The sequence below is a fragment of the Podarcis erhardii genome, assembly GCF_964252035.2.
Source record: "Podarcis erhardii genome assembly, chromosome: 13".
NCBI lineage: Eukaryota > Metazoa > Chordata > Lepidosauria > Squamata > Lacertidae > Podarcis > Podarcis erhardii.
Window position 1 is genome coordinate 1548711 of NC_138502.1, and position 24278 is coordinate 1572988.

Genomic DNA, 24278 nt, shown 5'->3' on the forward strand with positions numbered 1-24278 from the left:
GCGGTCAGAAAGTTCTTCCTGGTGTTTAAATCACAATCTCCCTTTCTGTAACTTGAAGCCGGGCTTCCCCTGGGGGAAGAGGCAGGACAAGCGGAAGTGTGAAGGAGCCCAAAGTAGAAATGCCTCTTGGTAATGAATGGGGAAGCAGTGGCGTAACGTGGGTTGTCAGCACCCGGGGCAAGGCAAGTAATTTGCGCCCCCTAACCCGTGGATTTGCGCCCTCTAACCCTAACCCCCAGATGTTGCGCCCGGTGTGGCCGGCCCCCCCCTGCACCCCCACGCTATGCCACTGTGGGGAAGAGCAAAGTTGCTCCCCAAATTCAAATGCATACTGGTCTGGACTACTCCAATCTAATTCAAATGAGAAGGGGAGTGGATCAAGAGCTAAACAATAATAGAAATTGAATCATAGAATTGCAGAGTTGAAAGGGACCCTGAGGATCACCACTGCATAGGCCTTTGGCACAATTCAGCAGGGCTCTTAATGCAATTATGTTCTTAAACCATATGCAAATCTAGCTTCTTTTACAAATTACAGAGAAATATGTAATTGCAAGATCTGGTAACGTAGTATGGATCCAGCTAGCCTGCAATTCCATGAAAGCCAGAGAAACAAATACAGTATTAGCCATTTAAATTTTGTGGGGGGGGAAAACTGACTCTGTGGTTTCAGAACAAGCAGGAGCTTGTTTTTATAGCTGGTGTGTCTGGGAGTTATGATGTGAAATGTGTTTTCTCTCACACTTTTCTTTTTTAACCACATGTGTCGGTCCCATCTTTCAATAGCATATTTGGATTTGCTTAAAAGGGACCTCTATCCATTCATTGCGATCATAAATGTGGGGTTGTGTTTATTTCCTTCTCTGATTACACAACTCTCAAGAAAGTGGGATTGAGAGTTCAGTATATTTTTTTATAGAGCTAGAATTTCATCACAGCCCTGCCACCCAAACCCTCAAATCTTGATATTGTAAGAAAATAATAATAATTAAACTCTCTTTAGCTACAAACTCAGTGGCGGAAATACAAAATGACCTGAATACATCTTGAGCTCTTTAGCCAACTATTTTATAAGGATCTAAAAGCGACTGTCTGAAGAAAGCCGCAATCCAACACCAAGTTATCCGGTGCCTTTAAGTCCATTCAATTAAATGGGTTTAATGAATGGTTGTTAAAGCTTATTTGAGAGTAAACCTCACTGAACAACAGGGCTTTACTTCCCTATAGGATTGTATGGCAGGTTTTAACAAGGATGTTGGGTGCTTTTGGGAATCCTTTGGGCCGCAACTTGGGCACCCAAAAAACTCTTAAATATACAGTGGTGCCTCGCAAGACGAAATTAATCGGTTCCGCGAGTCTCTTCGTCAAGCGGTTTTTTCGTCTTGCGAAGCAAGCCCATTGACGGCTTAGCGGATTAGCGCTATTAGCGGCTTTTAGCGGCTTATCGGCTTGGCGGATAAGCAGATAAGCGGCTTAGAAAAAGGGGGGGGGAGGAAAAAAAACCCGCAGGAACTCGCAAGACATTTTCGTCTTGCGAAGCAAGCCCATAGGAATTTCGTTTTGCTTTTCTCCTGGGCATGGTTGGCCAATTGGTGCCAAAGAAGGACAGAACTTTTTTTATGTATGCTACAACAGCAGCAAGAATACTTATTGCAAAATACTGGAAGACACAAGATCTACCCACTCTGGAAGAATGGCAGATGAAGATGATGGACTATATGGGACTGGCAGAAATGACCGGCAGAATCCGAGACCAGGGAAAAGAGTTGGCGGAAGAAGACTGGAAGAAATTTAAAGACTACTTACAGAAATATTGTAAAATTCATGAACGTTAGAACGATGTTGGATAGAAATTAAGCGGTTTCCAGCTGTAATGCTTAAGAGATATAAAAAAAAAGGTTTAGAAATAAGTAAAAACTAATGGTGAGGATTTGCTGAACTAACAATTTGAATTGGAATACAAGAAAGGGAGGTATGAGGAGGTCTGGAAAATAAGTTAAAAGAAAATAAGTAATGGAAATTCTTTGTGTTTTTAATTAATTTTGTATTTTTGTATTTTTGTTATTTTTTCTTTTTTTATTTCACATAGTATTATTTTTTGAAAACTTTAATAAATATTCTATTTAAAAAAAAGGAAATTCGTTTTGCGAAGCAACTCCAAAACGGAAAACCCTTTCGTCTAGCGGGTTTTCCGTCTTGCGAGGCATTCGTCTTACGGGGCACCACTGTACTAGGTAGGATTCAGGTAAAATTAAGTATATTCAGATATTAAGAGTATCTCCAGGGGAGAGATGATCTGCCCACAGACGTGCATGGCATGATGGAGATTGTAAATAAGCCCTTTCTAAAAATTCTGATAAAACTAACTCTTGGAGGATGTGGCAGTGCTGGCCGTATCTATAGGGATCATCTTCTCCCCTAGGAATCTACCCACCCCAACTTAGATCCGCTTGGATCCCTGCCCCTCGCCCGCCATCTTGGAAGATTAGGCATGTGGTGGTTACCAGGCAAAAGCTGCCCTCAAATATTATCACTACATGATGGACTATATAGAATTGGCTGAGATGACTGGCAGAATCCGGGACCAGGGAGAAGAGTCAGTGGAAGAAGATTGGAAAAAAATTAAAGTATATCTTCAAAAATATTGTAAAATTAAGGACTGTTAGAAAGATGTTGGAAAAAGAAAATTAGATGGTTTGGGTTGAAATGACATAAAGGACTAAGTAAAGATGAGTTGTTGAAATTGACGAAAGAGAGGACGATAAATTGTAATATATTATATTAAATTACTCAAATGAAAATAAGGTTGGAAGGATTTGCTGAAATAACGATTTGAATTAGAATACAAAACTGGGAGGTGAGAGGAGGTCAAGGAAATAAGTAAAGGAAGAGAGTTATGTAAAGGTTTAATTAGTTTTGTGTTTTTTTTAAGTGGATGTATTTTTTTCTTTTGGTGTTGTTATTTCTTTTTGTATTTTGTATTTTGTGTTTTTCTTTTCTTCTTTTTGTTATTCTTAAACTCTGAATCAATATTATATAAAAAAATCAAATATTATCACAACAACTGTTTTACCGCCATTTCATTTTATTTTAAATTATATTTTACTGGTATTTGCTGCTAGATCTCCCTGTTTTAGACAACTGCCGGTTTTTAAGGATGCTTAGAACTTGTTACACTTGTGTTTATGGGGGGTTTTTTTGTTTTTTTAAATTGTCCATAAGCACTTTTTTCTCTTTTGGCAAGAAGCTGGGATGAAGTAACCTGAAGTCAATAAAATATTTTTTTTCCCCAGTGGGAGAGGTTGAAGCATGAGCTGAAGGGACGCAAGAAAATAAATGGAAATGGGGAAAGTGCGAATGTCGGCAGGATTGTACTCACAAAGGATAAACCTAAATTCTCTTCTGTTTTAAGACACCATTTTGTTGCCTTTGAGCCAAATTTTGACGTCCCTTTTCACATGTGACACAAAATAACATCAAATTTCACATAGAATCATGTAGCTAGATAGATCCATTGGATCCCTTTTTAAGCTGGCAAGTGAGTTTAAGGCTCAAAACACATAAAGCTTCTGGTAGGCAACATTCATTTTTGAAGTAAACTTTAATTATTCCAACTGAGTATAAATCATTCAGGGCAGAAGCCCCTTTCTGAAAGGCTCTGTTTTGATATCTGCGGCACTGGTAATTATTATTATTTCTGCTGCCTATCGCCACTATTATTTTCGGCTCACACGAAGCACCCAGGAGCCGCTGAGGAGAATTTCATGAGGTAAAATAAACCTCATTTATTGCTTGTTGTGCTTTATAATGATGATGTCAATGTAAGGATAAATAATTAAGGGTAAATTAAGAGGGTATGAATTTGCTGAACCCATTTTTAAATGGAATACAAAAAAGGGAGGTGTGAGGAAGTCAGGAAAATAAGTTAATGAATGGGGAGAAATCAAAAAGAGGGACTTTTTATTTTTTATGTTAAATTTTAATTTTTGTATTTTTGTATTTGTGTGTTTTTGTATTTCTCTTGTGATTTTTGTTTATTGTTTATTATCTTGCAACTTTCTTTTTGTTAAAAATAAAATATCATTTAAAAAAAAAAGAAAAAAAGGAAAAAATATAATGATGATGTCAAAATCTGGGGGCCATCAGATGTCAAGGAAATAAAAAACTCTGACTTTTAGAAGACATCTGAAGGCAGCTCTGTTTAGGGAAGCTTTTAATGTTTAATAGGTTATTGTATTTTAGTGTTTTGTTGGAAGCCACCAAGAGTGGCTAGGGAAACTCAGTCAGATGGGCAGGGTATAAATAATAAATATTATTATTATTATTATTATTATTATTATTATTATTATTATTATTATTATTATTGTCTGATTCTATTTTTAATATTTTGCTGGGAGCCGCCCAGAGTGGCTGAGGAAACCCAGCCAGATGGGCGGGGTATAAAAAATAAATTATTATTATTATTATTATTATACGTGGATGCTGAGGTGCTGCCTTTTCCTCACATATCTGGAAAAGGCGCTCTCCTCCCCTCAGCGAGGTATTTTATTCTAAAACCCCCGCAAAATGAGTCTTCTTATATGTAATCAGAGAGGCCTTTGGTTGCTGCTTTTTTTCCCCTTGACTCAAACTGTGGCGCTTTTCCTCCATTTTAATTACCTCACCAGAAACTGACTGAGGGGAAGCGCTTAAGATTTTTCAGGTTAGAATTTTGCCGCCTTTTCCTTCCCCCCCCCCAACGCCTCCCCGTTCGCTCTCGCGCATGCGCCGAAACAAAAAAAAAAAACCCTCCGCGGCTCGCGCGCACGCGCCCAGGCGCGCGCCTCACCCTAACCGACCCTCGCTCCAGCGAGCGGGGCGCGAGGAAGCCGAACTGCGCACGCGCCGCAGCCCAATCCGGGTCACGTGGCTGGGAGAAGTTGGAAATGCGGTAATACGAAGGGAGGACTCGGCTCGCCACATCGGTCTTCGCGCATGCTCAGATCCGTCGGGTGGGGAGGGGGGCGGAAAGAGCCTGGCGACGCCATCCATCGCGCATGCGCACTGGGAGGAGCTGCTGAAAATAAACCCACGTTGCTTTGCTCTCCCTCCTTTTTTAATTTCTGTGCCATTTATTTATTTATTGCATTGAGCAATAAATAAGGAGCTTAAGGGGGCATGTACATCGTGCCCCCCCCATTTTGTCCCTCACAACAACCCTGTGAGGTAGGCAGGCTCATTGTGAGGCCACCCCAGTGAGCTTAATGGGGATGATGATATTATTATTATTATTATTATTATTATTATTATTATTATTATTATTATTATTATTTGAACCCAGGCCTCTTCCAGGTCAGAAGGCAACCAGGGTAACCGCTGCAGCACCACTGGCTTACTTGGGAGTAATAATAATAATAATAATAATAATAATAATTTTTATTTATACCCCGCCCTCCCCAGCCAAGGCCGGGCTCAGGGCAGCTAACACCAAGTATAAAAACAATTGATTAAAATACAACTTAAAAACAGCATTAAAATGCAGCCTCATTTCAGTAGAAACTCAAATCAAAAACTTCAGGTCAAGTCTTCACCAAGGCCAGCTATCCAGACTGGTCCCACGGTGGGCCAGAAAAAAGCCAGGGAAGTCCCCAAAGAGGAGTTCCAGGAAAAAAGGAAAGAGGGCAAGGGGATCAAGTTGATTCCAAGCCAAAGGCCAGGCGGAACAACTCTTGTCTTACAGGCCCTGTGGAAAGAAATCAGATCCTGAGTAAAGCTCCTTGGACCTCAGTAAGACTTCCTGAGAGCTGAGTGAAGATGCACGGTTGGGTTTTCCCATTGGGGGAAAGGCTAAGAAGCAGCAGAAGGCATGGAAGAAGATTGGAAAAAATTCAAAGTATATCTTCAAAAATATTGTAAAATTAAGGATTGTTAGAAAGATGCTGGAAAAAGAAAATTATATGGTTTTGGCAGAAATGATATAAAGGATTAAGTAAAAATGAATTGATGAAATTGATGAAAGAGAGAATGTAAAATAATAATATATTAAGATAAATTATTAAGTTAAAAACAAGGCTGGAAGGATTTGCTGAAATAACAATTTGAACTAGAATACAAAAATGGGAGGTGTGAGGAGGTCAAGGAAATAAGTAAAGGAAGAAAGTTAAGTTAAGGTTTAATCTGTTTTTTTTCTGTTTTTTAATGATTGTATTTTTTCTTTGTATTTTTTTGTTTTTTGTATTTTTTTCTTCTTTCTTTTTGTAATTCTTAAGTTCTGAATAAACATTATTTAAAAAAAAAGAAGAAGAAGCAGCAGAAGGCGGCTTGGTTTCCATACACCCTCAAAGAAACCTTCTATACACAGCCCTTCCTGTCGTGCCTTTTAACTGGTTTGTATCACAGCACCATGGAAACAAGATGGCTCATTTGCTTATTTCGAAAACGGGTGCTCTCCACCTTCGGTGTCCTTGCTCCAAGGTTGGCAAACAGAGCATCAACAAGGTTTTGTTTTCAATTACGAATTAACCTGCTTTTTTTCATTTTAAAGAGAGGCTTTCAATTGAATTGTGGAGTTGGAAGGGGCTGTGAGGATCATCAACCTCTGGCAACGCAGGAATCTTTTGCCCAAACTCGGGCTCAAACCCACAATCCTGAGATTAAGAGTCTAATGCTCTCCCAGTTGAATTATGACAGGCCTTTTTTAAAGCAGCCTAAAGTCACTGTGAGAGTCAAGTGTAGTCAGACTAGGACCTGGATGAGGAGTGGGAGCTTCTTGGATGTAAAGACAATTACCGTATTTTTCGCCCTGTAGGACGCACTTTTTCCCCTCCAAAAATGAAGGAGAAATGTGTGTGCGTCCTATGGGGCGAATGCAGGCTTTCGCTGAAGCCTGGAGAGCGAGAGGCGTTGGTGCGCACCGACACCTCTCGCTCTCCAGGCTCCAGGAAGCTATCCGCAAGCCTTGCGTGCCCGGGGGAACTCCCCCCGGGCACGCAAGGTTTGCGGGCGGCAGCCTGCAGCGCGGAGCAAGGGGGGCCCTTTGGAGGGCCCCCCGTGCTTCGCGCAGGTGTCCGCAAGCCTTGCGCGCCCGGGGGAACTCCCCCCGGCGCGCAGGGCTTGCGGGCGGCAGCCGGCAGCGCCGAGCACGAGGCGGCCTTTGGAGGACGCCCCGTGCTTCACGCAGGTGTCCACAGCCTGCCGCCCGGCGGGCGGAGCGCCCTGAAGCAGAGCGCCCCGCGCGCCGGACAGACATCCGCAGCGTGGGGAGCCCTGCAGGAGTTCTCCGCAGGGCTCCCCATGCTGCGGATAGCAGCCTGCCGCCCGGCGCGCATGGCGCCCTGAAGCAGAGCGCCCCGCGCGCCGGACTGACATCGGCCAGCCCCACAAGCTCGGGGGACAGCGGGGAGGCGCAGCGCCGCCATCCCACTGTTCCCCGACCTGGTTTGGGGGGGGGGGAAATAAAGGAAATTTTTTTTTCCTTTATTCCCCCCCCCCAAAAAAGTAGGTGCATCCTATGGGACGGAGCTCCTATGGGATGAAAAATACGGTAATAAATAAATACAATTTCAGCGGTTTGCAAACTCACAAATAATAACAGTTTAAAATGAATGCCAACCTTTTGTAAACCAAAAAAATCTTTCATAAGAATACATTAAAAAAAATGAATGTCGACAACAAATAAAGGTACAGCAGCAATTTTTTAAAAAAACGAGTAAAAATTATTACTATTTTTAAATGGTAATGCCAAAGGTCTCCAAGCAACATACAGTACATTTGTTGTTACTGGCATTTGTCTGTCTCAGGAAACAATGGAGGAGTGTGCCTTTGGGAGTGAAGTCAAACCGTTGGAGAATTACGGCGCCTGCTGTGGCTGTAGAGTCCGATACAGGAGGGACATGATTTGTTGCAGCTGGGGCAAATGATTGTGCGGGTGCACTATGGTGTTTCTCTGCGCTCTTCCCAGTGGTCATTCGTCCTCTGGTCAGTGGCTGACCAAAGGGAGACCAAAGATGCCCCGAAGGGAACCCCACAAACAGGATTTGAGCACAAGAGCCCTTCTGTGGTTCCCAAAAAATGGTATTTGGAAGGATTAATGCCTTCAAGTGTGGACGCAGAGCACAGCCATTGTGGCTAGTAGCTAGTGATAGCCCCCTTCTCCATGAATTTGTCTAATTATTATTATTATTTTAACTATATATATTAGTGGCCGTCACTGTCTCGTGTGGAAGTGAGTACCACAGTTGACTGTGCTGCATAAAGGAGGAATTTATTTTGTCTGTCCTGAACCTTTCCACATTCAGGGATGTCCACGTCTTCTACTCCCTTGTCAGGGATGGAGACCTGGGAGAAAACTAATGAAAATAAATTTCGAAGGGGATAAATGTAGAGGTGTGCATTTAGGGAGATGCTTCAGTACTGGACTACTGCAATGTGCTCTACGTGGGGCTACCTTTGAAGGTGACCCGGAAACTGCAATTAAACCAGAATGCAGCAGCTAGACTGGTGACTGGGACCACATAACACTGGTCCTGAGAGATCTGCATTGGCTCCCAGTACGTTTCCCAGCACAATTCAAAGTGTTGGTGCTGACCTTGAAAGCCCTAAACGGCCTCAAAGGCCCAGTAGACCTGAAGGAGTGTCTCCACCTCCATCGTCCATCCCGGATACGGAGGTCCAGCTCCAAGGGCCTTCTGGCGGTTCCCTCCCTGCAAGAAGCCAAGTTACAGGGAACCAGGCAGAGGGCCTTCTCGGTGGTGGCACCCACCCTGTGGAACACCCTCCCACCAGATGTGAAGGAAATAAGCAGTTATCCTATCTTTAAAAGATATCTGAGGGCAGCCCTGTTTAGGGAAGTTTTTAATATCTAATGCTGTATTGCTTTTAACATTTGACTGGGAGCCGCCCAGAGTGGCTGGGGAGACTCAGCCAAATGGGCGGGGTATAAATAATAAATTATTATTTTATATTATATAGTATAAAGTGGGTGACAAACGATTTAGGGGTGGGTTGTTGTTTTTTAGTATACCACAAACTAAGGTGCTAAATACCTTATCTGAAGGTGCTAAATACCTTATCTTATTGGTATCTGAAGAAGTGTGCATGCACACGAAAGCTCATACCTAGAACTAACTCAGTTGGTCTTTAAGGTGCTACTGGAAGGATTTTTTTTATTTTGTTTTAAGGTGCTAAAAATACTAATGCAGTTCCAGTCTGTTCATGACACAACTGGCAACATGAAATAGTGGTATCCAGTGCTATTTTTCTAGGGGGGAAAGGTGCCAGAACTCACAATGAACACCTCCCTTGTTCTCTTATAATGGCAATGGCACCCACCCAAGAGGTGGCCGGAATTGAGTTCTTGTGATTTCTGGCTAAATAAAAGCCCTGGTGGTATCCCACTATTCCGCTTTGATGAGACCACGCCTGGAGTACAGTGCCCAATGTAGTTTAATGGGTTTAATTAAGCAGTTTAATTAGCTGTGATCCCTGCATTGGACTAGATGGCGCTTTGGCGTCCCCCTTCCAACGCGGGGGGCGCTGTGGGTTAAACCACAGAGCCTAGGACTTGCCGATCAGAAGGTCGGCGGTTCGAATCCCCGTGACGGGGTGAGCTCCCGTTGCTCAGTCCCTGCTCCTGCCAACCTAGCAGTTCGAAAGCACGTCAAGTACAAGTAGATAAATAGGTACCACTCCGGCGGGAAGGTCAATGGCGTTTCCGTGCGCTGCTCTGGTTTGCCAGAAGCGGCTTAGTCCTGCTGGCCACATGACCCAGAAGCTGAACGCCAGCTCCCTCGGCCAGTAAAGTGAGATGAGCACCGCAACCCCAGAGTCGTCCACGACTGGACCTAATGGTCAGGGGTCCCTTTACCTTTTTCCAACTCAATGATTCTGTGAGAATATCAATATACTAGGCATTGACAAAAGGGTGGCAAACTTGGAGAGGGGTGCTGAAGACCAAACCCCAAGGCTGCCTAGCCTGCTGAAGAGGCGATCAGATGCGAATGCAATCTTCAGATATATGCCAACAGCACTGAGCTAGCTGTACGGGTGGCCGGACTTGAGACGGCCTCCTAGCCTAAATCTGATTCCCTGCCGCTCCAGAGGGTCAGATCCAAAGCAAGGGGCTCAAAGGAGAAGGGGGGGAAATCGTGCTAGGAAGAAGCACAGACTGAGCGAACTGCTCCAACTGCAGAACAGGCTTCCTCGGGAACAGGTGGTGAAGCACTCTCTCTCTCTTCCCATACAGCAGGCATAGGCAAACTCGCCCTCCAGATGTTTTGGGACTACAACTCCCATCATCCCTAGCTAACAGGACCAGTGGTCAGGGATGATGGGAGTTGTAGTCCCAAAACATCTGGAGGGCTGAGTTTGCCTATGCCTGCCGTACAGGCTTTCAAGCGGAGGGCTGGGTGGCCTCCGAACACGTGTAGGGTGGACTAGATTGGCCTTGGCTCCCCCCTGATGGGAGCTACAGCCCAGCAACTAGGTCCCATAACCTCCTGGCAAATAGAAGGGGAAGAAATGGAGGCAGTGAGAGATTTTACTTTCTTGGGCTCCATGATCACTGCAGATGGTGACAGCAGCCACGAAATTAAAAGATGCCTGCTTCTTGGGAGGAAAGCAATGACAAACCTAGACAGCATCTTAAAAAGCAGAGACATCACCTTGCCAACAAAGGTCCATATAGTAAAAGCTCTGGTTTTCCCAGGAGTGATGTATGGAAGTGAGAGCTGGACCATCAGGAAGGCTGATCGCCGAAGAATGGATGCTTTTGAATTCTGGTGCTGGAGGAGACTCTTGAGAGTCCCATGGACTGCAAGAAGATCCAACCTCTCCATTCGGAAGGAAATCAGCCCTGAGTGCTCACTGGAAGGACAGATCCTGAAGCTGAGGCTCCACTACTTTGGCCACCTCATGAGAAGAGAAGACTCCCTGGAAAAGACCCTGATGTTGGGAAAGATGGAGGGCACAAGGAGAAGGGGACGACAGAGGACGAGATGGTGGGACAGTGTTCTCGAAGGGACCAGCATGAGTTTGACCAAACTGCGGGAGGCAGCGGAAGACAGGAGTGCCAGGCATGCTCTGGTCCAGGGGGCCACGGAGAGGCGGACACGACTAAACGACTCAACAACAACTATGTGATATTTCCTGCTACTGGAAGCAATTTTTTTATTTTATGTGATATTTGAGGGACTTCCCTTTCACCTCTACAATTCTGTGTAACAGGTGATGTGAAAGGGATCTTTCTCTGCCTGAGGCCCTGGAGTGCTGTTGCTGCCAGTCAGTGTTTGGCAATACCGAGCCAGCGCAATCAAGAGAGTCGGAAGGGACCCCCAAAGGCCATCTAGTCCAACCCCCTGGAGTGCAACCTCCCTGGAGTGCAACGTCCTCGGGAGGAGGAGCGCGTCCTCCGCCCAGCTTGCCAAGGGCCGTCGACAACACTCCCGGTCAAGTCACTAAGGCAAAAGGCTCAGGGGCGCGCACAGCACCGTTCCCACGTTCGCGGCTCTCCCCGGAAGATAAAAGGAGCTCGTGGAGGGGGGCATACGCCCTGCGCATGCGCGAAAGCCTCAGCCTCCGAGCCCAAACTACAGGTCCCAGGGGGCTTTGCGTGCGGCGGGGACCTGGGGGAAGCGAGGCCACGTGACCCTTGACAACTGTCCTTATTGGGAGCCTTTAAAAAAAACCAAAACAACGTTCTTTCCTTGTGTTTTTGTGGAGTTTCATTATACACAAAGGCGAAAGGCGCTGATACTCCGCAGCGCCTTTCCCCTCAGGCTGAAGAGGAGTTTGTCCATAGCGCTTGGCAAGAGCCAATGTTTCTGAGGGGAAAAGATCCGGGAACTTCGTTAGGTGGCTAAATCAATGCCTGACTAGATTTTGGGGGCATATTTTTCGCAGCTGTCAGCTCTCGTCCTGCGCTGAGAACTTTTTTTATTAATAATATCTGTCAGGAATATTATGTGCCTAGGTTGGTCGTTTCTTTTCCCGGCTCTGGAACCTGACGTAACGCTGCCGCAGGCGCTTGACCAGGACCGCCCTGTGCAAACGAGGACCCTCACCCACACTCGGGAGGAAAATTAGCTTGGAGTGTTGCGCCTTGATTGGTCGCAGGCGCTCCGGCCTTGCTTCCTCATTGGTTGACAGGGAAGCGAAAAGGCGGGAGGAAGGCGGGGAGCCGCGGCTCCTCGAGAGCCCTGTGGCCGAGCCGCCGATTGGCCAAGAATCCACGCGGGCGGTGACAGCTCCGAACGCCGATTGGCCCTTTCTGCCAGGAGGGGGCGTGCCCTCGGGCGGACCCGCCCTCCGCGCATATAAACCCGGAGCGCAGGGGGAGCTGGCCATCGCAGGAAAGCAGCGGGCGCGGAGCGCTCTCCCTCTGGCTAGCCGCGGAGCTGCGCATGCGCTGGGGACTTTGGGGCGGAGCGGACACAGAGAGAGAGAGAGAGAGATGCGTCTGTTGGTGCGCGCCGGGAGCTGAAATTCCGGGGGGAACTGCGCACGCGCGCCGGGCCTGCGCACGAGCGGCGAGCTCGACGGCGCAGGCGTAGGAGGGGCTCGCGCGGGGGGGGGGAGGGAAGGAGGAGCCTCGGCAGCCTCGAGCTCAGTGTGCGGCGGGAGGCGGACGAGGAAGGAGCTCCCGGCCCGTTAACCCTTTCCCCGCCGCCGCCGCCTCCGCCGCCCCATGCAAGGCATGATCGAGATGGCGGCGGACAAGGAGACCTTCTTAGTGCCGGCCCCGCCGCCGCCCCTCCTCAAACCCCCGCCCAGAGGAGGCGGGGGCGGGGGCGGGGCCGGAGGGGGGGACGTCCCCCTGGTGCAGCTGCGTCAGGGGGAGCTACACCAGGAGGACGCCCAGGCCCAGCCAGCAGCAGCAGCAGGAGGAGCAGCAGCAGCAGCTCATAGGGGCCCCTCCTCCGCCAAGTTGAACCAGGGGCCCCAGGAGCCTCACCCCCCCGCCCAGCGCAGACCCCCAGCCAAAGGAGGGGGTCCCTCGGCAGCAGCAGCAGCCTCCGAGGAAGGGGAAGACAGCGTCTCTGAGCTGCAGCGGCCCCGCAACGGCTTCCAGCCCCCGCCTCCCCACCACCAGCCCCGGGCCCCCGGCGGGGGCAAGAGGCGCAGCAGCTGCAACGCCGGCGGCGGGGGCTTCAAGCACCCGGCCTTCAAGCGCCGCCGGCGCGTCAACTCCGAGTGCGACCCGGTGCTGCCCTCCGAGTTCCTGCTGGGCGGCAACATCTTCGACCCGCTCAACCTCAACAGCCTCCTGGACGAAGACGTCAACCAGGCCGTCAACGCCGAGACCCCCAAGTCCTCGCCGCTGCCCGCCAAGGGACGGGACCCCGTGGAGATACTCATCCCCAAGGACATCACTGACCCGCTGAGCCTCAACAACGCCCAGGAGGACCCGCCGGTGCTGGCGTCGCCCGTCAAGCCCGGGCGGAAGAGGCACCGGCACCGGGGGGCGCAGAGGGGGGCGGCCGGGCTGGAAGGAAGCGGCGGCAAACCGCCGCTGCCCGCCTCGTGCAAAGCGTGCCAGAAGACGTGTAACGGGGCCACGCCGCAGCCCTACGAACTCAACACGGCCATCAACTGCCGGGACGAGGTGGTGTCGCCCCTGCTGCCGGCCGCAGGGGAGGCTCAGCCTGGGCAGCAGGCCTCTGGGGGCGCCACACCGTCAGGCACTTCTGTGGCCTCCTGGACGGCCGGGGGCAGCGGCAGCAGCAGCCGCCACCACCGCAAGCGGCGCAGGACTAGTAGCAAGTCAGAGGGAGGAGGAGGAGGCCGGCATCCCGGGGCCTCCACGTCCGGCGAGCAGCCCTGCCGAAGCAGCCCGGACCGGGGGCACAGCATGCCGAGGGGCCGCCACCCTCCGGCTGCTCCTGGCCAGTTGGTCCGGCGCCAGCCGCCGCGCCACAAGTTCCAGTACGGCAACTACTGCAAGTACTACGGCTACCGCAACCCCAGCTGCGAAGACCCGCGCCTGCGGGTGATGAAACCCGAGTGGTTCCAGGGCAAGGAGGTTCTGGACGTGGGCTGCAACGTGGGGCACCTCACCTTGAGCGTGGCCAAGAAGTGGGGGCCCGCCAGAATAGTGGGGGTGGACATTGACGGCGCCCTCATCCACTCGGCCCGCCAGAACATCCGGCACTACCTTTCGGAGGAGTTGCAGCAGCAGCAGCGGGACCACGACGGTGGTGGCACCAGCATTAGTGAAGGGGCCAGGCGTGCCAAGAAAACCTTCCCGGCCTCCCTCATGGCCAGCCGAGGGCCCATCGCTGCACCAAGGGTACCCCAGGACGGGGTGGACGCCACGGTCTTCCCCAACAACGTCTTTTTCGTCAAGGTAAGGCGAGAGAGGAGACCTCCAAAATTTATGATTTCTCAGCTTGTAGAAGCTCTAGGGAAGAGGCCTGAAAACCCGGCTTTTTCAGCTCTGCCTTTTAAAGGTGCAACTTTAAAATACGCCAGTTTAAAGTTGATTTGGCACCAGTTGCCTTGTCACAGTTCCTTTTCTCCCAACATTCCTTAGAACTGCCATTTCCCAGCATTCCTCAGTGCAAGAATCCTAGAATTGTGGGCTTTGAAGATTTCACCAGGGGTCATTTAGCCCAACCCCCTGCAAGACAGTGGGGGGGGGGTTTCCACATGGCAGTTACTTTCCTACATGTGCAGGCATGCCGTGGCGGCAACATCCCGTCATGTTCTACCAAGGCCACCTCTCAGAAGGGAGGAGCCAATGAGGCTTTTTCTTCTGACTGGGCAACCTCGGCAGAGTGACACGATTGGCCCAGTTGGGGTGGAAGGGTGGGAGGATTACGAGGCAACTTCCTGTCCAGGAGGAGGGGGAGGGGGCAAAATTGGACCACGGTCTCCAGGCATCTGGCTTAGCTGTTTGGGAACAACAGAAAGGCTTTTGTTGGGGAAAGCCAAAAGGCCCCACATAAAGAACTGGGCCTTTGGGAGGATTTGGGGTAAGGCAGGTGAGACCTCAATACCCATGTGCTTCTTCCTTCCAAGGAGTGATTGTGGGGGTGTAGAATGTCCCCCCACCACCACCCTCGGTTAATTGGGTCATTAAGAACAATCACTATTTGAGCCTGCAATAAATCCAGTTGCCAGATCAGCTTCCATAGCACAGATCATCCTCTGAATTCTGGTTGCTCAAGGCCGCAGGGGGGGAAAGAGAGCTCTTGCGCTTGAATTCCGCTTTCGGGCTTCCTGTAATCATCTAATTGGCCCCTGTGAAAACAAGGTGGATGGGCCACTGGCCTGATCCAACAGCCTGTTCTTGCGTTCATGCCCAGCACAGTTTGGCGATTTAGTTCCCTTTCCCCTCTCTGTTGCTGATGGTGGCTTGCGATTTCCAACGGCTGACATTCAGACGCATTGCTGCCTCTGACTGTGGACAATTGTGACAAGTAGCCATCGATAACAATAACAACAACAACGACAATAATAATAATACATTTTATTTATATCCCGCCCTCCCCAGCGGAAGCCGGGCTCAGAGCGGCTAACAACACTAAAATGATAAAACATTCTAAAATCATTTCATTATAACATTAATTCCAATCAAATTAATGGCAGCCATTGGGCTAGAAGTTCTGTGAGGATTGCAAAAGAAGGGAGTCAGGCTGTGCCTTGGCCAGAGGCCTGGTGGAACAGCTCTGTCTTGCAGGCCTTGCGGAAAGATGTCAGGTCCCGCAGGGCCCTAGTCTCTTGGGACAGAGCGTTCCACCAGATCGGGGCCACGGCCGAAAAAGCCCTGGCTCTGGTGGAGGCCAGCCTAACCTCTCTGTGGCCTGGGACCTTCAAGATGTTTTTGTTTGAAGACCGTAAGTTCCTCTGTGGGACATACCAGGAGAGGAGAGCCCGTAGGTACAAGGGTCCTAGGCGTATAGGGCCTGGCCCTCTCTCCTCCATGAATTTGCCTAGTTCTCTTCTAATGCCATCCATGCTGGTGGTCATGTGGGAGGGAGTTCCACAGTTCAACTCAGTTCCTTGAGTGGACCTGTTCATTTTATGTTTCTCCAGGGATGGAGATGGTAGGGAAAAGGATGTCCTGGCAATTGCTTGGGGGTGTTTTTTTGGGGGGGGGAGTGCCTCCTTGTTACTCTTAAGTTTGTCCCATTGAGTGGGCAATGGGACTTCCTGGGGAGGAAGGGAGCCCATGGTCGCCCCTTGGCACCTCCACTTGAAGGATCTTGGGCAGCTACAGCAGAGACACCCTTTACCCGGAGCCCGGCGGCGCTGGGTGGAACAGGCCACAAATCATGTGCGTCTTAACGGCTTCTCCTTCTGTGTAAAGCGTTGGCATGACAGGGCCCCCTGGTGCCCGACGGCAGCCGTGTGGGAGAAAATGTACAGAGAGGAGGATCCTTGGTTGTGTTGGCAGCGGAGTTGCAGTCAAGGTGAGGCCAGGATGGCCTTCCTGCAGAAATTGGGAGGGGAAGGGCTCTTTGCAGGAGGAGGAAAGGGAGAGCTCTGCTGAAATCTCGCCCAGGCACCTTGCTCATAGGGCCAGCTTGATGAAGAAACCCTCCCCTGTGCTGTTGTGACTGCAGCCTGCCCTCAGCCTTTGATGCGCTGGGCTCAAAGGGGAGATCAGGTGTCGTCCCCGCCTGCATCTGGCCTAACAACAAGCCCAATTCCCCCTGAGCAAGGAGCTCTGTTGGAGCTGGGAGCTGAGCGGCCCTCTGGCACATAGGTGGGCTGTCTCCTTCTGCAGCCAAGCTGCTGATTAGCTCTGCCCACTGGAAAGCCATGCAGAGGTTGCTTGGGGCTGGCTGGCTTCCCACCCACCCGACAGGTCCAGCGAGGGTGACGTGTGGAAGAGACACTTTCAACCCTGGAAAGCTGTGTGTGTGTGAAGTGGTCTGAGTTTGGCGCCCTTGCAACTCTGGACAAAATACTTCATGCTGCGCCTTTGCCAACAGGTGCTGCCTCTGATTACAGTGGTACCTCGGGTTACGGACGCTTCAGGTTACAGACTCCGCTAGCCCAGAAATAGTACTTCGGGTTGAGAACTTTGCTCCAGGATGAGAACAGAAATTGCTGCGTGGAGGCAGTGGGAGGCCCCATTAGCTAAAGTGGTACCTCGGGTTAAGAACAGTTTCAGGTTAAGAACAGACGTCCAGAACAAATTAACTTCTTAACCCAAGGTACCCCTGTATTATTATTAATAATAATCACAATAACAACAACGACAATAATAATAATTTATTTATACCCCGACCATCTGGCTGAGTTTCCCCAGCCACTCTGAGCGGCTCCCAATCGAGTGTTAAAAACAATACAGCATTAAATATTAAAAACGTCCCTAAACAGGGCTGCCTTCAGATGTCTTTTAAAGATAGGATAGCTGCTTATTTCCTTCACGTCTGAAGGGAGGGCGTTCCATAGGGCGGGTGCCACCACCGAGAAGGCCCTCTGCCTGGTTCCCTGTAACCTCGCTTCTCGCAGGGAGGGAACCGCCAGAAGGCCCTCGGAACTGGACCTCAGTGTCTGGGCTGGACGGTGGGGATGGAGACGCTCCTTCAGGTCTACAGGACCGAGTTGTTATTATTACTACTATTGTTTATTAAATTTGTATACTGCCAAAGATCACAACATAAAAAGACAAAATGAGAACACAAAATAAAATAAAAACAAGCCAATAAACACCCCCCAAACGTTTGTGATTAAAACCTAGCTGTGTTCCTGGCCCTCTTCCCTGTCGCAGCAGGAGCAGAAGAGTGGACTTGCCTAGACAATATTCACCCCTCTCTCTCTCTGGGTGAGGTTGCCCCTCTCTGCCAGGGCTATCTAGCCAAGGTGCTGGAAGTGGCTTAATTGGCAGACTCTGGTAGGCCACAGTGAGAATAGGATGCTGGACTACAGGGGCCCCCTTTGGCCTGAAGCAGCCCGTTCTCCTAGTGTTCTTACGGGACGATTGTTTTAGGTTTGCTTGTTTGTTTTGCGGGGGGGGGGGGCACAGAATAGCACTTTCTCCTGCTACCCATGTTCTGGAGTCTGGATTTTTGCTCGGCCGAGGGGAGGCTGTGGCCTTACTGCACATCTCTTGTTTGGAGAGCCTGCCTTAGACTTACAACATGTGCAGTGGAGATTGTGCAAGGAGACCGGCTCTCTTATTTATTTTGGTAAGGGGTGGGGCAGGTGGCATTTGGACTGCGCTGGGTAGAGGGCACCAACGTGGGCCGCCCTTTGGGTAGCAGAATGTGCATCTAGTGGGTTAGTCTTCAGCTGGCCTTCTCTAACGGATCTCCCTACCTTTTCTCTTCCACGCTCCCCCTTGCAGGGCAACTACGTGCTGGAGCAGGACGAGCTGCTGGAGGCCCAGAAGCCCGAGTACGACGTGATCCTGTGCCTCAGCCTCACTAAGTGGGTGCACCTCAACTGGGGCGACGAGGGCCTCAAGCGCCTCTTCAAGCGGTTCTACCGCCACCTGCACCCGGGCGGAATCCTGATCCTCGAACCCCAGGCCTGGTCCTCCTACGGCAAGAGGAAGAACCTGACGGTGAGCCTAGAGGTTTGCAGCTGGGCTGGGGGGGGGGTGGAGAGCTTGGCTTCCTCTGCCTCCTTATCTCATGGACAGCCATGTTGTTGTTTAGTTGTGTCCGCCCCTTCGTGACCCTCTGGACCAGAGCACGCCAGGCCCTCCTGTCTTCCACTGCCTCCAGCAGTCTGGTCAAATACATGCTGGTCTCTTCGGGAACACTGCCCCACCATCTCGTCCTCCGTCGTCCCCTTCTCCTTGTGCCCTCCATCTTTCCCAGCATCAGGGTCTTTTCCAGGGAGTCTTCTTTTCTCACGAGGTGGCCAAAGTCTTGGAGCCTCAGCACTCAGGGCTGATTTCCTTCAGAACGGAGAGGTTTGATCTTCTTGCAGTCCATGGGACTCTCAAGAGTCTCCTCCAGCACCAGAATTCAAAAACATCCATTCTTCGGCGATCAGCCTTCTTGATGGTCCAGCTCTCACTTCCATACATCACTGCTGGGAAAACCATAGCTTTAACTATACAGTGGTGCCTCGCAAGACGAAATTAATCCGTTGCGCGAGTCTCTTCGTCTTGCGGTTTTTTCGTCTTGCGGTTTTTTCGTCTTGCGAAGCACGGCTATTAGCGGGTATTAACGGCTTAGCGGCTTTAAGAAAAAGGAAAAGAACTCACAAGACGTTTTGTCTTGTGAAGCAAGCCCATAGGGAAATTCGTCTTGCGGAACGACTCAAAAAACGGAAAAATCTTTCGTCTTGCGGGGCATTCGTCTTGCGGGGCACCACTGTACAGCCATACCTCGTGTAAAATGTGCTTCAGGTTGAGCGCTTTCGGGTTGTGCTCCGCGGCGACCCAGAAGTATGGAGCGCGTTACTTCTGGGTTTCGCCGCATGCACAGGCGGTCAAAATGACGTCATGCGCATGCGCGAACGCTGCGAATCACCAGACGCGCAGTCACGGGTTGCATTCGCTTCTGGGTGCAAACGGGGCTCCGGAACGGATCCCGTTCGTATCCAGAGGTACCACTGTATGTGGCATAACCCTGTGGGATGTAAATAACAACAAAAATTAATTATTATTGTAGGCAGGTGGCTTAGTGTGGCCGATTCCTAGTGGGGCAGTCGGGCATTGCTGCCCTCCTTGAGATATAGGCCTCTTTGCCATGTGGCCCAGGCAAATCGCAGCAGCATTGGGTGCAGGTGGCGCAGTGGGTCTGTGCGTCCGGCTGTTAACCAGAAGGTTGGTGGTTCGAGCCCACCCAGGGGTGGCTGCGGGCAGGATTCTGCAGTGCAAAGGGGCTGGCCTAGGTGACCCTCCGGATCCCTTCCAATTCTACGATTTTAGGACTCTTTGAGTCCTGAAATTGCAAGCGACTTCCGAGGGCCATCCACACCTACAGGAATGCAGGAATCACAGCTAAAGCATCCTTGGCAGACAGCCCCCCGGCCCCAATCCCTGCTTAAAAACCTACGAAGGAGAGCGCGCCATCTTCCGAGGGCATCATTCTCATTTTTAATTTGTATCCCGCCTTTCTATCTTACAATACTCAAGGCGGTTTACAAGCAGAAGAAACAAAAAATGTACATCTTATAACAATCTAATGCAATACAAAAATGTGATAATAAAACATAACTTTAAAATAGGCAACCTCCATCAAAAAAGTAACATTCACCAATCATTTGAATAGTATAAAATATCAACATATAAAAGTTAAACAGAAACCCACTCAACAGTTACAATAATATCTAAACTATAATCGATAAAACAACGGCAAGCCACAGTACATAAAACAATAAAATACACACTGAGAAGGGCCAGAGCACTCTGTGCATGCCCAGGGCTCCCCACTGTTAACGGAGAAATCTGAGGGCTCCCTTGGACAAAAAACAAGGACTCCAGCCAGGAATACCAGAGCAAAACAGCAGCCAGTAGGCTTGGTCTTGATTGAAGACTGTCGCGACAGGACTCCAACCTGCCACAAGGTGGAACAAGATGGAAGCCCCGAAGAAAAGAGAACCCAAACTTTTATTAGCTGCTAATCCCCATGTTACACCCCCCAAACTACATCACGGTTACATCATGAAAGGGGAGGTCTGGCTGCAATAATCTGAGCATCCTGGACCCTGCCCCATGGTTCCCCTTGCCCTCCACCAAACACCCATCAAGTGGAACCAAAGAGATATTTACATTTCCCTGTTTCCCGGCCAAGTCAATCCCACCCTTTTGTCTTCATCTGGGTTTGTTCTTTCTGGCATTGCTACCTGTCTGGCACTCAGGTATCACGATGCCAGGGATTATCACTCAGCCAGAGGGGCTGCTGAGTAGCTGAGCTCACATGTCTAGATGAATTTCTGAAGTTTCCCCAGTGATCCAGTACATAGATACATTTATCAGTGAATTCTTACATTTGGTGTCGTGCAGCAAAGGCCCTTTGAATAGATAGGAAGAAACTGTGATGGGGTGTTTTGTGGGGACAAATCACAAAAGTCCCAAAAGCGATTGTGCTGGTTTTCGTAGTGGGCTGCATGTGCATGATATCTGCTGGAGGGGCAAACACCCCCCCCAACCTATACATAAATCCCTGCAACACCACCGACTGCATCATACAGTCGTACGCTGCGGGCGCTGCCGGCACTGATTTCTTCTCCGCCCTCCTTTCCCAGGAAACAATATGCAGGCATTACTACCGGATCAAGCTGAAACCAGACCAGTTCCCCTCTTACCTGACTTCGCCAGAAGTGGGCTTTTGCAGCTACGAATTGGTGGCCACACCCAGGAACACATCGAAAGGTATCAAGCCTCTGAATTGAACCTCTGGGTGGGGGCGGGAAGTCGGGGGCCCCACCTCACGTGTTTAGTCGGGGGCCCCACCTCACGTTTCCGAGCACAATTCAAAGTGTTGGTGCTGACCTTGAAAGCCCTAAACGGCCTCAAAGGCCCAGTATCCCTGAAGGAGCGTCTCCACCCCCATCATTCTGCCCGGACGCTGAGGTCCAGTGCCAAGGGCCTTCTGGCGGTTCCCTCATTGCAAGAAGCAAAGCTACAGGGAACCAGGCAGAGGGCCTTCTCGGTAGTGGCGCCCGCCCTGTGGAACGCCCTCCCACCAGATGTCAAAGCGATAAACAACTACCTGACATTCAGAAGACATCTGAAGGCAGCCCTGTTCAGGGAAGTTTTTAACGTGTGATATTTTACTGTATTTTTGGTTTTTATGGAAGCCGCCCAGAGTGGCTGGGGAGGCCCAGCCAGATGGGTGGGGTATAAATAATAAATTATTATTATTATTATTATTATTATTATTATTATTATTATTATTTATAAGGCGAGGGTCTAGAGGGGTGAGGTTTGCAACCTTCAGTTGTGCTGCCCCAAGAACCTCCTAAATCCTGGCCTGGGCTCGGCTCTGAGCTGAACTGCAACAGGGCCCTGAGAGTTTAAAAAGAGAGAGAGAGATGGAGGGTGGTTCTGGATTGTGAGACTGGACAGAATGGAAGCAGACAAGCTGCATTTTGGGGGCGGGGAGGGTAACCACTTGAATACAGTGGTACCTCGGGTTACATACACTTCAGGTTACAGACTCCGCTAACCCAGAAATAGTGCTTCAGGTTAAGAACCTAGCTTCAGGATGAGAACAGAAATCATGCTCCAGCGGTGCGGCGGCAGCGGGAGGCCCCATTAGCTAAAGTGGTGCTTCAGGTTAAGAACAGTTTCAGGTTAAGTATGGACCTCCGGAACGAATTAAGTACTTAACCCGAGGTACCACTGTACAGAGAACACAGCGTATGATTTGAATGAGGGGAAATGATGTTTGGGAACAGCTTTTGCTGAAAAAGGGGCACTTTGGGAAAGGGGGGGAGCTGTGGCCTATCCATGCCCATCCGAATTGTGCCATTTTGAGCACACAAAGCTGTCAGTCGGACCTTGTGCTTTTGGCCCCTTGGTTCCATCAATCCTCCGCAGTGCCCCCCGACCCAGCCACGATGGGCAGGGTATAAATAATAAAATTATTGCAGTGGTACCTCAGGTTACAGACGCTTCAGGTTACAGATTCCGCTACTCCAGAAATAGTACCTCGGGTTAAGAACTTTGCTTCAGGATGAGAACCGAAATTGCGCAGCAGCAGCAGCAGTGGGGGGCCCCATTAGCTAAAGTGGTGGTTCAGGTTAAGAACAGTTTCAGGTTAAGAACGGACTTCCGGAATGAATTAAGTACTTAACCCGAGGTACCACTGTAATACCCTGCAAAGAAACGCAACGCATTATGCATAGTGGCGGTTTGCACAGCCCGCCAAGGAAGCGAATGGCGCAGCTGAGTTCAAAATGGTAGCAATTAATTGCACGTCCGTTCAGAGCCCAATTAAAACTTAATGGGTTCGATTCGACAAAATGGATGGAGGAGCTTCATCCAGTGATAGCAGCTTTCCAAAGTCTTGATAAGCCACTGGCATCTCCAGTGTTAATTCCACCGCCCTCCATGTGGGGCAGTCCCACCCCCTTTGGGAAGCACTGCTCTAGAGGCCCCTCTTCCAGCCCAGCCTCCTGAGGTTTTTCAAGGGGTGGAAGGGCTTCTCAACGCACCCTCTGGCTCCTCCTTAACTCTTCCCCTCTTCCCCGCAGGATTCCAGCGACCCATCTATCTCTTCCACAAGGCCGGCCCTGGCGCCCACTGAGAGCGTCTCTGCCACCGACGCCGCCTCGCCCCTCCTTTTCGAATCAGCCACTTGCTAGGGCCGGGGGGGGGGCTAACGCGACCCACCCCCCCACGGATGAATGTTGGACACTTTGCTGGCAGCAGGAGGGGAGAGCCTTTCCTCCCGGCCAGGACGGAGCAAGCCAGACTTCAAAGACAGCCAGAGAGACTGCAGTGGGGCAGTGGAGATTCGCCCTGGAGCGGGACCTTGACTACTGTTATGGGGTGGGGGGTTGAGAGGTTATGGGGTGCACTCCAGGGGGGTGGCGTTTGCACCGAGGTGTCGTTTTCTTAGTCCCGGGGGGGGGAGAGCGGGGGCTGAGATTCCCACCCAATATGTCGGGTGCTCAGCTCCCCGTCGCTCAAGCCACCAGTTTAGCAACATCTTGGGGGGAGGGGGCAGAGGCAGGGTGGGCAGCTGGGAGACTGGATGCCTGGGAGTTTTAGCACAGCAGAAGAAATTATTTCTCTGTCCCTTTTGCCATTGCCTGTTCAAGAGGCGTCCACAGCCCAGCGGGCGCCTTCTGGGTGTTGCTGTGCTACAACTCCCACCAGCACCGCGGCCAGGGAGAGAGAAGAAATCAAAAGCTGGCAGAAAAAGCGGGAGCCCCGATTGTCCCTTGATAGCTTCAGGTTGGGTTGGAAGAACAGGGAAACCCAGCCTTTCGTTGCTGCTTCCACCCGCCTCCTGCAAAGGGTGTCTTAACATCGGTATTGGGGAGCGGGGGGGGGCTCCCCTGCCTGGGCCAGCAGCAGATGTTCAAGGCCTCCCTACTCCAGAGCCCCTGGGGCGACGAGGATTTTGCCCCCGCACGGACACATCCGGCAGGAAGACGCATGCCTGGATTGCGGCCGTACCCTGCCCATCTTCCTCAAGTCTGATGCCTTGCTCAGCAGAGTGTTGCCTTCAGCCCTTGCGCGTGACGGGGAGACGACTTTTAACAACAACACCATCTTGTTTCCCACGAAGAAAACACCACCTTTCTGGGGAACCTTTCTGCCTTTTGAGGGGGGGGATGTATCTGAAGGGGACCCCTTCTCTGGAGTTCTTTCTTTAAAAAAAAAAAAAGTTGATTCTATATATAAATAAAAGCCTACAGATTATTACCAATCTATGTGT

General features: G+C 50.2%; 2 protein-coding genes across 4 annotated transcripts in view; one reads left to right on the forward strand and one right to left on the reverse strand.

The window, feature by feature from the left end:
* Positions 1-4716, reverse strand: part of ZCWPW1 (zinc finger CW-type and PWWP domain containing 1) — a 46160-nt gene extending 41444 nt beyond the window's left edge. For 2 of the 3 annotated variants that reach the window (XM_081835709.1, XM_081835707.1), the window contains exon 1: positions 4660-4716. The gene's annotated coding sequence lies outside the window, so the exon portion shown is untranslated. Of the gene's footprint in view, positions 1-4505; positions 4634-4659 lie in introns of those variants that run through there. The other variant, XM_081835708.1, reaches the window with a different exon arrangement.
* A 7593-nt stretch (positions 4717-12309) lies between these two features.
* MEPCE (methylphosphate capping enzyme) lies at positions 12310-24269 on the forward strand. Its single transcript, XM_081835690.1, has 4 exons — positions 12310-14320; positions 18275-18493; positions 21133-21259; positions 23086-24269. The coding sequence occupies exons 1-4, from the start codon at positions 12662-12664 to the stop codon at positions 23136-23138; spliced, it is 2058 nt and encodes a 685-aa protein (XP_081691816.1). The 5' UTR covers positions 12310-12661; the 3' UTR covers positions 23139-24269.
* The last annotated feature ends 9 nt before the right edge of the window (positions 24270-24278 follow it).

Coding starts and splice junctions, on each gene's coding strand:
- MEPCE (XM_081835690.1), top strand. CDS start 12,662: ATGCAAGGCATGATCGAGATGGCGGCGGACAAGGAGACCTTCTTAGTG. Junction 14,321..18,274: donor ACAACGTCTTTTTCGTCAAG/GTAAGGCGAGAG, acceptor TCCCCCTTGCAG/GGCAACTACGTGCTGGAGCA. Junction 21,260..23,085: donor ACCCAGGAACACATCGAAAG/GTATCAAGCCTC, acceptor TCTTCCCCGCAG/GATTCCAGCGACCCATCTAT.